The sequence below is a fragment of the Alternaria dauci genome, chromosome 5, assembly GCF_042100115.1.
Source record: "Alternaria dauci strain A2016 chromosome 5, whole genome shotgun sequence".
Lineage (NCBI taxonomy): Eukaryota > Fungi > Ascomycota > Dothideomycetes > Pleosporales > Pleosporaceae > Alternaria > Alternaria dauci.
Genome location: NC_091276.1, coordinates 2,474,797 through 2,489,005, shown reverse-complemented (window position 1 = coordinate 2,489,005; position 14,209 = coordinate 2,474,797). Strand labels below are relative to the sequence as shown.

Below are 14,209 nucleotides of genomic sequence, written 5' to 3'. Positions count from 1 at the left end.
CTCGTCCTTGGCTCCGGAAACAGCAATGATGTATTTGATCACTTTTTCGCATAGCTGGACCACTGCTATGATACTGGCGGTCGTCTCCATGTGCGCGCTTACGGATTTGTGTGATGTTCTCAGTGAAATCGCACGGAACGCGGGGTTCATCTGAACCCCAATCAGCCAAAGGTGACGAGGCTGTGCCACTCTGCAGGTGCAGGCAGCGAACACAGTCACGGTCGCACATGACGGTCAGGTGGCGACGTCGACTCCTTTCTGCTGTCACTTGTTGATTTCAACATGTGGAATTCATCGAATATAGTACGACGCTGTACTCCTGTGGGTTACATTGGATGCAATGTGATGACGAATGTTGGTGAGAGGTCTGAGGGTGGAAGTCATGGGCGGCAGTGCACGTGCACCCGCGTTTGGCGCCAAGCTAGCGCGACACCCTCGACCCTCGAGACATGAACGGTGCTGCCAACATGCAAAACAACATGGCGACAACGACAATGTTACCTGAAGAAATTGTTGCGCAACTGACAGCTGAATATTCATGTCGCGATCAGCAAATACGACATCTAGCTGCCCTCTATAGCGTATGTAAGCCCTCAGGCTTCATACACAATCCCCTAACAGCAACCCAGGCGCATCTTCCCTCACCACCCTTTCTGAACATCCACGGTCTTACAGCGACGGGCAAATCTTCGGTTCTGCGCTCCTTCTTCCACCTCTCCCGCATACAACATACCGTCATCAACGTTCGCGAATGCATCACCACACGGCATCTCTTGGAGCGCATTGTCACAGCGAGTCTGGATGCGCTCGACGTGTTCAACGATGAGAAGATTGACAGGCGACCGTATGCGCGTACCGAGAACCTCAGCGCGCTATGCGTCAATATGGAGAAGGTGTTGGAGGGCCGGGACAAGTTTGTGCTGGTGCTAGACGCGGTGGACAAGTTGAGAGAAGGGGGTGGCACATTGATTGCTGCGCTAGCAAGACTGGGAGAGATGGTACGGCCCAACACGGATGAGATGGAACGCGTGACACTAACTTTATAAGCAGATACCAAACCTCTCCCTCATCCTCACAACAACGCTCCCGCTCACCCCCTCCGTACTCCACTCTTCATCGGCAACCTTCCTACACTTTCCATCCTACACACGCAGCGAACTCCTCACCATTCTCGGCGCCCACCCGCCGAAGATATTCTTGCAACCCCCCTCCCTAGAACAATTCCCAGACTACACACCCGATCTCGCCGCCGAAGATGACGCCTGGTTATGGGGCCGTTTCCTACAAGCAGTCTACGACTCACTTGCAAAGCACACCGGCCGAGACCTCATAAGCTTCAAGAGCTGCGCAATGCGACTCTGGCGCCCGTTTGTCGAACCGGTAGTATCGGGCCAGTTCGGTACACGCGACTTCTCGCGCTTGATGGTCAACAGACGGCATCTCTTCCAGCTCGAAGACTCGGTTCTGGATCGAATCATCGCGGATACGGCCGAACCCACAAAGGACGCGGCATCGGCTGGCGTCATACCAGCCACACCCAGCAAGAAGAAGCCAGCGAACATGACAGCCCACAGCCTTCCGTACTTTACGACACACATCCTCATCGCTGCTTACCTCGCGTCCTACAATCCCTCGCGCACAGACGTAACATACTTCATGAAGCATACCGACAAGCGGAAGAACAAGCGACGCGCACCGAGCGCTGCTTCTTTCAGCGTCACGGGAAAGCGGACGGGAGCCAAGCATCGGAAGATCAGTCGACATTTGCTGACGCCCAGTCCGTTTACCTTGGACAGGCTGCTGGCAATCTTCCGAGCATTGCTTGACGGAACGGTACCACAGGTGGCGGATCTGTACACACAGATTGCGACGCTGACTAGTATGAGATTACTGGTCAGAGCAGGAGCAGGAAGCAACGATGCACTAGAAGGAGGAGGTCGCTGGCGCGTGAACTTTGGATGGGAATATGCACGCGCACTGGGTAGGAGTGTCAACTTGGAAGTGGGCGAATATCTCGTTGGTGGTGTAGACTAGGATTTGGATTATCCAACACCCTTTACATCACCTTCCCAGGTGCGTATTGGAGGCCACCTAAGAACTACAGCTACACTGCATCATGCCCTTGTGCTTCGGCACATCGCCACAGAACCTCTCCTCCTCATCTGCATTCCACTCCCAAGTTTCTTGGAAGGGGTTCAAAGCGAGTTTCATAATCTGGGGTAGAATCTCACGCTCGCCCTGCTTCTCTACACGCTCGATGAGTTCGTCCAGGATCCACGAGCGGGGGATGAACTGTTTGGATGTCAGCATCGCATGTCTCTGTGAACAAGTAAAGTGGATACTCACATTGGGATTCACCGCATCCATGGCCGCTTTCCTCTCGTCATCCTTACCCTCACCCCAGTCCTCCTTGACCCTCGCAGCCCACTTCTCTAGCCACTTGCCCAAACGCTGACGCCCCTCGCTTTCCTGCCTCGGGGCCCCGTCCTTCTTGGAAAAGCGTCCCGCAACATCTTTCCTCTGATCCTCAGTCTCAATCTCGGACAACTTAACAGCACCTAACCTGCGGAACGCATGATGAAAGTCCAACTCAAACATCTCCAGCGAGTCCAGCAACTCCGACATCAACTCCTCAAAGTCGCTATCCTTTTGCGTCTTGAGTCCAAGACGCAGCGTCATGAGCCGTTTATACTCTGCCAGAAACACAGCCTTGTACTCTTCGCCTGCGCGGTCAATGGCAGACTCGGCACACTTGACAATCCCATCTGCTGCTTCTTCTGTGACTCCCTTCTCCACAAACTGCGCCTCGTCGACTTTACTGCCCGCACCCATGAGCTCGCCGAATGCTTCGCCCAGACGAACAAGGTTCCACCAGATGATTGTGGGTTGGTTGCGGTAGCTGTACCGCAGCATGTGATCGTCGTGGTTGGGCGTGTACGTCGGATCGAAAGTATCCAAAAAGGCAAAAGGGCCGAAATCGATGCTTAGCCCGAGGATGGAAGTATTGTCTGTGTTTAGTACGCCGTTCATGAAGCCGTATGCTTGCCATTTTGCGACAGTCTCTGCGTTGCGGCGGACGATTGCGCGATAGAGACGGACATAGCGGTTCTCCTCTCCTGCACCCTCGCCCTCGACAGTGTCTTTCGCCACCCCCTCAGATGTCTGGTTGTGCACGTCCTTTGCATCGCCAGCGGGAAGCTTAGACGGGAGCTTGTCCCAGCCGCCGTAGACGTGCTCGGCTGTATAGTCTGCGAGTATGCGGAGTGTCTTTCGGTCGCCACGGATGCGCTGCAAGTCGAATGTGCCGAAGCGGATCCAACTTTGCGCGAAGCGAGTAACGATGGCGCCTGGCTCGGTTCGTTCGCGCATCACTTTGCTTCCGTTGTTCAGGGTGAGCGCCAGCGCTCGCGTACTTGGAATCTTGATAGCATTGAGGTATTCCGAGACGACAAACTCGCGGATGGAAGAGCGGAGGACTGCTCGGCCGTCGGCGAAGCGCGAGTACGGTGTTCGTCCAGCGCCTTTCAATTGAATCTCGTAGCGTGTGCCTGTTGCGGGGTTTGTGGATTCAAACAGGGAGATGGCACGACCGTCGCCGAGTTGGCCTGCCCATTGCCCGAATTGGTAGCCTCCGTAGCATTGCGCCCAAGGGTATATGCCTGCCTCTGGATTCGATTCGTCCCATGTCAGGATCTTCTTGCCGGCAACGACTTCCTTGAACTCTTCAGTCTCGGCCTCCTCTGGCTTCAGGCCAATGTCTTGGAGCGCCCGCTGGCTGACAGCTAGTAGCTCGGACTCGCCTTGTGGATCGGGTCGAACGTATGTGTATAGCGCTCCCTTGACCATGCGCGGTCCAAGCATCTGCCGTGGCGCATCGTGTGAGTCTTTCGGTCTGGGAAACGCGTCATCGGCGGGGAGATTGGATGTGAAGACATTCGACTTGGGAAGAGAGCGCAGCGTCTGTAACTTGTCGGACGAGTTGTTCGCCGTCTGTGAGTTGTCGAGGTGGGCCATAACTTGGTTGAGGCGCATGAAGGTGTGGAATGGATTCCTGCAAATGTATTTCGTCGCTGATAATGCTTTGCGAGTGGGCTGCAGCGCAGGTGAGATTCGAAGCATCAGCTGCTAAAGGGTATACTGTGGTGTAGGAGAGAGGGAGGGGCGATGAGGGGAGGACGGCGGCAAATACGGGCGCATGGAGGCGCAGATCAGAGTGATGTGAACGCTATGGAGCGGTGGCGTCATGCCTCGGAGGAGTTGCTTATCGATAGTCAGCCGCGAAAACACGGTACCTGACTCGCCGTGTCCTCTTGTGCGCTACTGCGCTAATCAGGCGCGTCGACATTTCTGTCTTTTCACCTTGCACCTCCAACATGAACGGCCAAGCAATACCAGGATATTTCTGGGACGCAGAAAAGAAGAAATATTTCAGGATCCAGAACCAGACTGCGTCACAGGGCTCCAATCTCAAATACTCATCGGAGAATATCAAGAAAACCGAGCGCAAAGAACGCATCCAAAATGTTGCGATTGCACGCTCAAACAAGATACGCAAGGAGCGCGTCGTTAGGCGCAATCCCAATACTTTTGCACAGACCAACCTGGACAGGGAAATAGGTCTTGGACGAACATCGCGCTATCTTCATGGTTCTTGGCCGGATGCATGCGCAGCGGGTATCGAGAGTGATGCACAAGAGGTGCTGGATGGCCGCCATTCTCAAAGCATACGATTCTTTGAGAGAGATCCGAACAAGGATACAATCTATGCAGTTCGGAAGTCAAACAGCGTGTGCATGCAGCAAGCCGACTTCTATCATGCACGGGGGAGTCTCCGTACGCCGTCGCCAAAAGCGACCTACTCGCCCGATGCTTGGGCAGAGGTAACGCGGACAACATCTACAGTCTCTTCATTGTCCTTCCTTCCGCAGACTGGGGCGCTTGCAGTGACCACATATGGCTCGGATCGGCCTCCGGAACTGTGGCTCAGCGATCCAGGGCGCGATGATCCGGTAAGTCGCTCACTCGTCTACGTGTAACACTAAAGCCTACACTGAAGGGCTCCTCTGGACTTCTAGTCATAGAAATCTGACCTCTTCAATAATGTGCCGTCCAGGGTAGGTTTTGGTTTTGCATCGAGCTTGTGAAAAACCAGAATTTAGTCCCTTGCTAACTTTAGAATCACAGTACGTCGGTCAGAAGTTTACACCAAAAGACTGCTCAACGATATGGGGTGCTGCAGCCAGACCATCAACCTTCACGCCTTCACCAGGTCTTGCAAATAATGTCGCAGCGACCTGGTCGGAACATCTCGCAGTTGCAGCTTCGAGTTCCATGCTACTCTTTGCCCGCTCTCAAGCAGGAGCATGGGACTCGCAAACTGCCGTAAAATCACTTGATTCAGATGTGCTAGCCTTGGAATGGATATCATACACTACCGTCGCGCTTGGCTGTCGTAACGGAACCATCCGACTATACGACACAAGATCAGGTGGCTCGAGCCACGTTCTCACCCATCCGTCACCCGTTTCAAAGCTCAGGCGCGCCGACGATGAGACCAGGTTGGTCTGCTCTGGACTCCAGGACACTCTTTTCCTCTACGACATCCGCGCACCCCGCTTATCGCGAAACTCATCACGAAAGACGTTCAACTACGAGAACCATCACTACAACGAGGAATATTTCAGGTCGCTATACCCTACCCACCGCGATGGACACAAGCGTCGTAAGCTCAACCACAAGGCTTTCAAGAATTGGTCCCAGCCTGTCTTGACCTTTGCACATGCGAACCGGGATGAGCTGGATCTGGATATCGACGTACATCCCCGACTGGGGCTTCTAGCAGCAGCCCAAGATCAATCCACGGGGACAGCGATTAGGATTAGCAATATTTGGACGGGCAAGACAGTCAGGGAAATCAAGGCTGACAACGACCCCAAGTATGGCAAGGCGACGACACATGATCCGATACGGTCGCTCAAGTTCATTGATCGATGTGATTCGGATGGTGCGGTTGATCTTTGGTCTTGTTGGAATGGTGGGATTGCAAAGTTCGGGTGGGGAGATGGATGAGGTGAGCCAAATGGAGTTTCTTTGTACATCTAGGATAGAGGTGTGCAGCTAGAAGGCAATGCAATCGGTATGCAGTGGCGCAGTGGGGGGTTGTCTTGTGAGTACAGGTGTGTGATGGTGCGACGAAAACAACTTTCACCTTCACCGTAGTGATCTTCTGATACGTTACGACAAAGCGATCCAACCGCACATTCACAAACGCACGGGCTTCACGTTCGTTTGACTTTCAGCCTCGCACCTTCCTTTTGAGCAACGTCGTCGACTACCGGAGCTATGACGCTGTATGAAAGTTTAATACAACAGACCGAGGGACAACAAGCCACGATTCACACATCTGTGAGTGAACTAGTGAAATCACGCGACAACTGACGACCAGGGCCGTCGCGGACAGAAGTTGTCGCATTGACAATACTAGATTTCTACTCTCAACACCCAGCGACAAGAAAGCTCTCTCGACTCTCTAGCACAACAATGCCACACCTCGATATCGAAAAAGGCAGCATCATGACTGACAGCAAACACCCGATGTCCCCCTCTCGCGCCAACTCACTCGTTCTCAAAGGAAGTACAGATTTCACTCACCGCGGCACCACTATCCCCCTCACGATCGCGTACATCTCTCTCTACCTGACAAACTACTACCTCTCCCCTTCCGGCCCAGGATACCACCACCACTCCAATGACTCAGGACGTATCCCGCCACTTGTCATTATTCTCACGCTCCTCGCTCCTGATATCGTACAAAAAGCTTTCGCTGCAACGATTGCATCTTCCGTGGACGAATCTCCGTGTTTTGGATTTGGATGGCTTGCTTTCACCGCGGGGTTTTTGGTGCGAGTGGTGCGTGGTAGTGAGATTTTGTTACTAAGAGAGCAAGAGGAGGAAGATGTCAAGGTTGTAGGTATGCATGTGAAGAAAGGAAGTGTAAGGAAGAACAGTAAATTTGGGCTTGGGGGATTGCTCCAGGATCTGGAGTCGAAGTATCTGCGCGAGACGGGCGATGACGATACTGTCATCGAGATCCTGGAGTCTACTGGTCATTCGTCAACAGACCGGTCGCTATGGACAATGTGGAAAAACCGCAGTACGGCCACTGCTGTCTTCCAGTTTTGTCTCGCAGGGCTGTTCTGGTACTGTTACCGCGATCTCTCTGTCCTCCTGCTCCTCAGCACGTCGATTCTACTGATCGAAGCAACCGCAAATCTCCCTATGTGGTCCGCACAGAAACACCTTTCAGACGCAGAGGGTGGCCCAGGTGGTGGCTACGCGTTGATGCGCGACACGGATACAGCACCACGACATATCTTCATCATCCAAACCGCAGACAGTGACACATTCGACGCGCAAGACACAGTCGCACCACGTGTGCCATACGACAATAAAAAGCATGGCGTTACCATGCCAGCATTCATCCTTATATCTGGTGGCCTCCTCAGCCAAGCACTTCTCTGCACGCAGCTCTCGGACGCTGCAGCCATGGGCATGCTAGTAATCATGTTCTGTGGTACTGTTAGTAACGTGGCTATTGCTGCTTTGCCAAGAGAGCCGGCTGTGGGAGGTAGGGAACTCAAGTCTGTGGATGTGATTGTAGGGAAGCGTGGTGTTGTCGGGGCGTTGAATGAGGTGGAAAGCAGGTTGGAGGGGTATGGGGAGGTGCTAGTTAGGCAGTGTTTTCCTAAGAAGCTTGGGGAGTGGGAAGGTCGGAAAGAGAAAGTGGTAAGGATGAAGGACGTAGGAGAAATGAACTGAGGAGATTGGTGCGCCAGAGAAGAGAGAAAGACTTTGAAACGCCAGCTCGCTATCATGTACATGTCAGTATTAGATTGACGTATATCGTTAAAAACACATCTCGCGGTACTATCGTGCCCCCTTTATTCACGACGCGCTGACTGTCTTCTTGCCGCCCCCTCCCAGCATCGGTATTCTGACTCTGCCAAACACGGCTCCCCCGCCCCTCTGCATCTGCGCCACCGCATCGCCCAGCAGAACCCGTATCGCGCCTTCCAACCTCCTATCCTTCTTCCTCCTCATCCATAACAGCACAATGCCTAATATAAACACATCGACGGCTATATGCTTTACGCACGCCCACACCCATCTCCATATCCCGCGGAACAAGCGGTAATGCGCCGAATGTGCGAATAATCTCCTCGCCTCGAGCTGTTCACGCAGCGCAGCAACTTCGGCCGTCATTTTCATTAATGACTGCTCAACGCGCTTTTTCCACTTCTGGTCTGCGACGGATTCTTTCGATGCTACAGCGGCATTCCCGGGGGCAGGTGTTCCGCCGAGACCCGGTATGTTCATCTGTATTGGTTTGCCCAGCACGCCCATGCCTCTATTCCTCGGCGCGGGCGTGGGCGTCTGTATGGGTATCGGTTCCGCCCGTATCAACTGCTGGAGATCTGTTTGGACGCGCGCGTCTTCTAGTTCGGGCTGGTGGTCGTCGTCGTCCGGGTAGGAGGTAGGATTGTATTGGCTATCCGGGGCATCGACAAAGACTTCGCCGCGGTCGATTTCGGCTTCTTCCTCCTCGAGATCTTCTTCGGACTGCGACATGGGCGATTTGACGCGCAGGGGCATGTCACGCTGTTCTTTGGGTAGCATCTGGCCGGGTGTGTCTTGTTCCATGTCGCCGCTTGCGTTCATGGCTGCTCGTCCGCTTTGGCCAAGCTCGTGCTGTGAGGTATACCCGGGCGCTATGTGGTCGGCGGTGCGTACGGGCGAGGAGGACGACGAGGAGGGTACGTTTGACTTGACTTGGTCCCAGACGAACTCGAGCTCGGCGACTAGTTCGCGGGAGTCGGGCGAGGGCGAGGCGTATTTGTGCATGGTGTCGATGAGGGTGGTGATGTAGCGGCGCTTGGCTTCTGTACGGGAGAGGCTGTTTTGCTGTTTCCAAGCGTCCCTGTGGTTGTTATTCACGTGTCTGGGCTGTGTCTATGTGACGACGGGTGGCTGCCGTACCATTTCTCTCGCGCTCGTTGCGACTGCTCGTCGCTTCCTCGCGGGCGCTCCATTATGCCGTCGACATCGCCCTCTGTGCTGCGTCAGCACCGTCGTGTCAACTTCATCTCCCCCTATTCCAACGTACCCATGGCCTGCTTGTAGAGGCCATACAAGCGTAACCTGGTCGCAGACGGCGGCTTCTGCGACCCCGTCCGTATCTTGTTGACTGTGTTGAGCGCATGGCTGAAGACGCGATCTATCGAGCTGGAATCAGCAAAAATCCTCCATGTCCCCTATGCATAGCTTTTCACGTACCAACCGAGTCTGCCATTATGAGCGTGGATGTCGCGCCCCCATAAGAGGGGAGCGGCGCATTGATTGGGGTAGCGCGAGAGAGAGCCTCGACAACAGGCAGCAAGTGCTCAGCCAGGCAAAAGCAGAAGCAGAGGTAGTAGACAGCGAGGCAGTATGCAGCGAGGCAATTCAAGACAGGCCGCGTGCATGATGCGATGACAATGCGGAGCCGTGTGGAGATGGCATTCGTTGTCGCGCGACCTGGGCGCTTGGGCCTCGGCTCTTCTGCGACGGGCGCGCTTGCCATGTGGCACTGCGATGACCTGTCTCACGTGTCGACTCGACACATTTGTGCCTCCCTCTTTACCGTACTTTGCCTCTTGTGCTGATTCTTGAACCACAGTTGGCACTCTCTTCGCGAGGAATATTATGCTGTCAGGCGTATTTAATAATCACGTCCCCAAGCAAGGATCCGCTCGACCGATCGGGCAATTTCTTCCGCACGCATCCGACATGTCGTCTACCAGCTAGCAGCAACCGCTTGAACATCGCTCGTAAATGACCACACACCCTGCGAGTCGACAGCATGAACGATTGCCTTTCTCTGTACATCCTGCCTGCGCGTCGTCGTCGCCACACTCGTCGAAGTCCCCTGGCACGGCCGTTAGCACTTGTCTGTTACCGTTCATCAACAAAACTTTACCTGCACACGTGCACCCCTCACATTCGTATACGGGTTCCCAACTTCATCTGTACCAGTCGGGTACTGCACAATCACCGAATACGCAACCGCTCTAGACACCGGCGACCAGCTAACCAGAAAGTCCCCAGCATCATTGCTCCTCCGCAGAGACACACCTGTCACCTTGGCCGGACGCGAGACCCCGCCAACAGCGCGGATCTGGCCCGTTGTGTAGCAGCCATTCGCTGTCCCTGACGTTGTGAAGAATCGCCATGACACTGGCGCCTGTCCGTTCTTGCACACGTTGCTGAACTCATGCACAGCCGTGAATGCCGAGTTCCCTGGGAACCGCGTGAGGAAGTTGTTCCCTAGGTAGGGGTAGTAGGTGTCGCTGACGCCGAAGCTGTTGAAGTCGCGGAAGGGCTTGAGTTCTGCGCGGCTGCCGTCGGCGTAGGTGGCTTCGAAGGCCCATTGTACGCCGACGTATTGGTCTTTGTCCAAGCTGAGCTGGGCGGTGCAGCTAGCGAGGTTGAAGGCCTTGTAGTTGCCAGGAGGTGCGCGGCCGGTGTAGGGGTAGCTCCAGGTTGTGGTGCATTGTTGGCGGGGTTCAAGGGCAAGTGGTGATGCGGTGGTAGTAGACGCTAGAACAGCGGAGAGGGTTGCGACAGTGAACTTCATGATGGTGGTAGTAGTAGGGTGAAGCAGGATGCTGGGAACATTCACACCAGACCTGAGCTGCTTAAATACTCATCGAAAAACTGATCTACAGACACCGCCGTTGACATCACCGCCAGCCCTAGTACACCATCCGAGTCATAAGCGCACATTTAGGTTACCTTGGTAGACTTGGATAAAGCCTTGCCCAAGCAAACTGGGCGCAACCACACTGGCAAGGTACCAGTACTTACAAACAGCCAAGACAGCGCATACAACCTTCATCATGACCAAGGCAGACGGAGTCCTCACCCATGGGGTTATCTGGCTTGGCGGGCGATCATCTGCGGGCCGCAAAGAGCCTATTTTTTCTTGGCACTGCAGGTCAATCTTCGTATTCGGTATTGCTTCTTGGAAGCCAATGGTGGCTAATTTAAGGCGATCGGCGTGGGAAAGGGTCCTCGGTGACGTGTATTGTGCAGTTCTTGTTGTATTGTCACGAGTGAAATATCGATGTGGTGAGTCGATGTTTAGAAGGTGTGGAGCATGGGTTCCCAAACACAACACAGTTTTGACGAGACTGCTCATCCCACGACGCATCATGGAAACGAAAGCAGCACATCACATTTCATGGATGCGAACATCGTTGAATCATTTCATTCTATCAGCGAGAATTGGTTTGATGCCTCACATAGGTCGACCCGCCGTAGCGAGGACCATCAAGAAACACCAACCTCCATCTCATTCCATGTAAGTCATCCATGAACGTCAATCCCATGTTTGACGTCCCAAGGACAAAATCACCCCCATCGTTTACCGTAGACCAAAGACCACTACCAAGAACCTTTTCTTTTCGAGATAGCAACTGTACCAGCTACCCCATCTTCACCTCCCAGCAGCTTCCAGTCACGCAGTCCCGGCAGTCTCACCAACCGTCTAGCAGCCGGTGTAGCCGCAATTGTTCTTGCAGTATCCGTCTCACATGCGACAAGTGTCCGCGCGGCAAGACATCTCACAAGCCGTAGGGTTGAACCAGCATCCCCAGGACTATTTGGCGTATTCTCGATTAGTAACACGTCACAGAGCGGAGGGACGAGGTTGAGAGGAAGAGGGGGAACAGGCAAGAATGGACTTACAGAACGGCACTTGGTGTAGAAGGCGTCGCAGGTGCGGCAGGTGGGAGTCGAGACTGGGGGAGGGGTGACTTGGGGGTCCGCAACGGGGCTGGCAATGGGGTCGGCGACGGGGCTTGGGTTGGCGACGGGGTTGGCCATGGTGAGGGCAGCGAGGCCGAGAGTGAGGATGGTGGTTGTGAACTTCATGATAGTGGAGTTGTTTAGTTATGTGTGATGTCGTGGTTGGTTGGTGGGGTCGAAGAGATAGATTTGAGTGGGTGAGAAGAGAAGAGAGAGAGTGTGTGAAAGTGGACAAAGCGGCAGAAGATATAGGTTGGCAGAGGTGAGAATGCGATTAGGCATCGAGCAGGTAAGGGAATGGCTATACAGCAGCGAGGAGATGGTGATCTGTGCGTCGGTATGCAAACACTGAAGGAGGGAGGAATCCGGAGTTCGCAGTCACTGATAGTTGCCTTGTAGGCGCGGGATCGAGCGTAGGCAGGTGAACGCTTGCTAGCGGTCGAAGAGCGGCAAACTCGTGTGTTCCCAACAGATCCGATTAATAGCAGGTCTGCAAGTCCGTACAAGCTGATCACGGAGCCAATACTCGGGAATCTCGACAATTCACTAGCAGAAAGGACGAAGGTGGATTGACGAGCTGCGGTGAGCTACCTGAAGCCAGAAGGTATGCTGCGAATGCGAAGGAGACTTGATAGTTACATACACAGTAAGTGAACGAGGAACAACGCGAGTGAAAAAGATGTATGGCTGCTTTCGAGTCTTCTGCCTGTTGTAGCAATCTTGCGTACTCCAGTCTGACCCCTAATCGTCGCTGCAGCAGTGGCTAGGCCCGCAAGTCTTGACAGTAAAAGCTGTATGTATTATGAGAGACCCACCAACACTGACGATTGATGGATGTGAAATACTCAGTCAACGTTCAGTGGTCTGTTTTCGCGAAATTTTAGACGCGATACTGGTACTCACGCTTTGTGTTCAAAGTATGGAACTCGAGTATCAGATAATCTGCCCAGTGTACATTGAAAGTTGGCCAGCGAGTAGGTGTTTCAGCTGGAGGATGCACTAGAAGAATCTCACAGTCCGCAGAAAGCAAGAGGATATTTCTATATCAATGACAGGCATCTAAGTTTCGATTGTCTCAATCAGTCACATTTAAGGTCAAGAGCCCAGTGATTAAAAGTTGTGATTGACATGATATTCAGTCTACCAATACGGACGATCCTGTATCATGTTCCAAAGTCAAGTCATTGTTCCTGTTCCCATACCCGCAGTTGTTGAACACATTCAACAGTCGTCATTATCCATTCCTCCCTCCGTGTTGACAATCCGTGCGCACCTTTCCTCGTTGTCGTCTAGAAGAGAATGTCGACCGATGAGTACTCTACTGGGCTGAACTAGTCTGTTGGGCAACAGCGGCAGCCTGGGAACTACCATTGACCTCAAGTTAGCAAATGTGTCATGTTTTCCTGGGAAGACTTACGTTGGTCGGGTCTTGCAGGCGTTGAAGATGCAGGTTGGCCAGCACGCCCTAGCATGACCTTCAGGTACGAAGTCGCACATCATAAGTTCGCACTCCTTTATGCACTGTAAAGCTTTGTCGTGCCTATTGCATTCCTTTTATGCGATCAGCCGTCAGTATAGAACTCTCACTGTTAATGTGATGAAATAACGTTCACTTACATCCCTGCAAGGTTTGAACAGCTTCGAACACTCATTACAAAGCTTCGTATTGGAGTCCGTATCACCAGCAAAGGCGACAGTGGCGGCGGCTACCAGAACGAGGAGATTGAGCTTCATGTTTGTGGACTTGTTGTCGTTGGTGGTGTTGAATTGTTTGTGATGATGTGCAGACTGTGTTTGGGTATCGAGTTGGTGGTGGAGGTAGATGAGAGAAATGGAAGGCAGGAGCGAAGGAATATATACCTGATGGATGAGAGACAGCAATGACGCGCTAGACAAACGAGCGCGGCAGTAGCACTGTCGGTGCAGCTTCTTTCACGAGAAGGTGGGAAGGTGAGTAAGCGGTAAGTGACCGGCGATTGCATCGAAGTCTAGGTGTTATCGGTACTGCGTTGCGGTGGTCTGTGCTTAAACCCATGTCTTCGGTGAATGTCTTTGATCGAGGCTCGCATCAGGAATTCACAGCACAAACGAGATGAGCCACTTAGGTATAGGGTACCAGTGGAATTTCCGGGATATCTTCACATCGATATTCTCATTCGCACACATACACCAAAAGCACTTCCCACACCTATGATACATTAAGCTAATTGATTGTCCCGGATTCATAAACATAAACTCCAGTATGAGACATCTATGTTCGCCTACCAACATAGCGGCTCTAGTTGTATTGATTGGTATTGCCTTGGATGGGTGGACCTCAGACGGATAGCTACGGACCATGCGCATATCTCCCATTTGCCCTCCA

General features: G+C 53.2%; 3 protein-coding genes across 3 annotated transcripts; 2 read left to right on the top strand and 1 right to left on the bottom strand.

Annotated features, from left to right (window-relative positions):
- Positions 1-479: 479 nt before the first annotated feature.
- On the top strand, positions 480-2,034 carry ACET3X_006261 (uncharacterized protein; the record flags this gene model as incomplete). Its single annotated transcript, XM_069452453.1, has 3 exons — positions 480-581; positions 630-998; positions 1,051-2,034. 3 exons carry the CDS (start codon positions 480-482, stop codon positions 2,032-2,034), a joined length of 1,455 nt encoding a protein of 484 aa, XP_069306621.1.
- A 57-nt stretch (positions 2,035-2,091) lies between these two features.
- On the bottom strand, positions 2,092-4,032 carry ACET3X_006260 (uncharacterized protein; the record flags this gene model as incomplete). Its single annotated transcript, XM_069452452.1, has 2 exons — positions 2,092-2,292; positions 2,347-4,032. 2 exons carry the CDS (start codon positions 4,030-4,032, stop codon positions 2,092-2,094), a joined length of 1,887 nt encoding a protein of 628 aa, XP_069306620.1.
- Positions 4,033-4,373: 341 nt separating this feature from the next.
- On the top strand, positions 4,374-6,153 carry ACET3X_006259 (uncharacterized protein; the record flags this gene model as incomplete). The annotated part of the gene is made up of 2 exons (XM_069452451.1): positions 4,374-5,009; positions 5,185-6,153. The coding sequence occupies 2 exons, from the start codon at positions 4,374-4,376 to the stop codon at positions 6,067-6,069; spliced, it is 1,521 nt and encodes a 506-aa protein (XP_069306619.1). The 3' UTR covers positions 6,070-6,153.
- Positions 6,154-14,209: the final 8,056 nt, after the last annotated feature.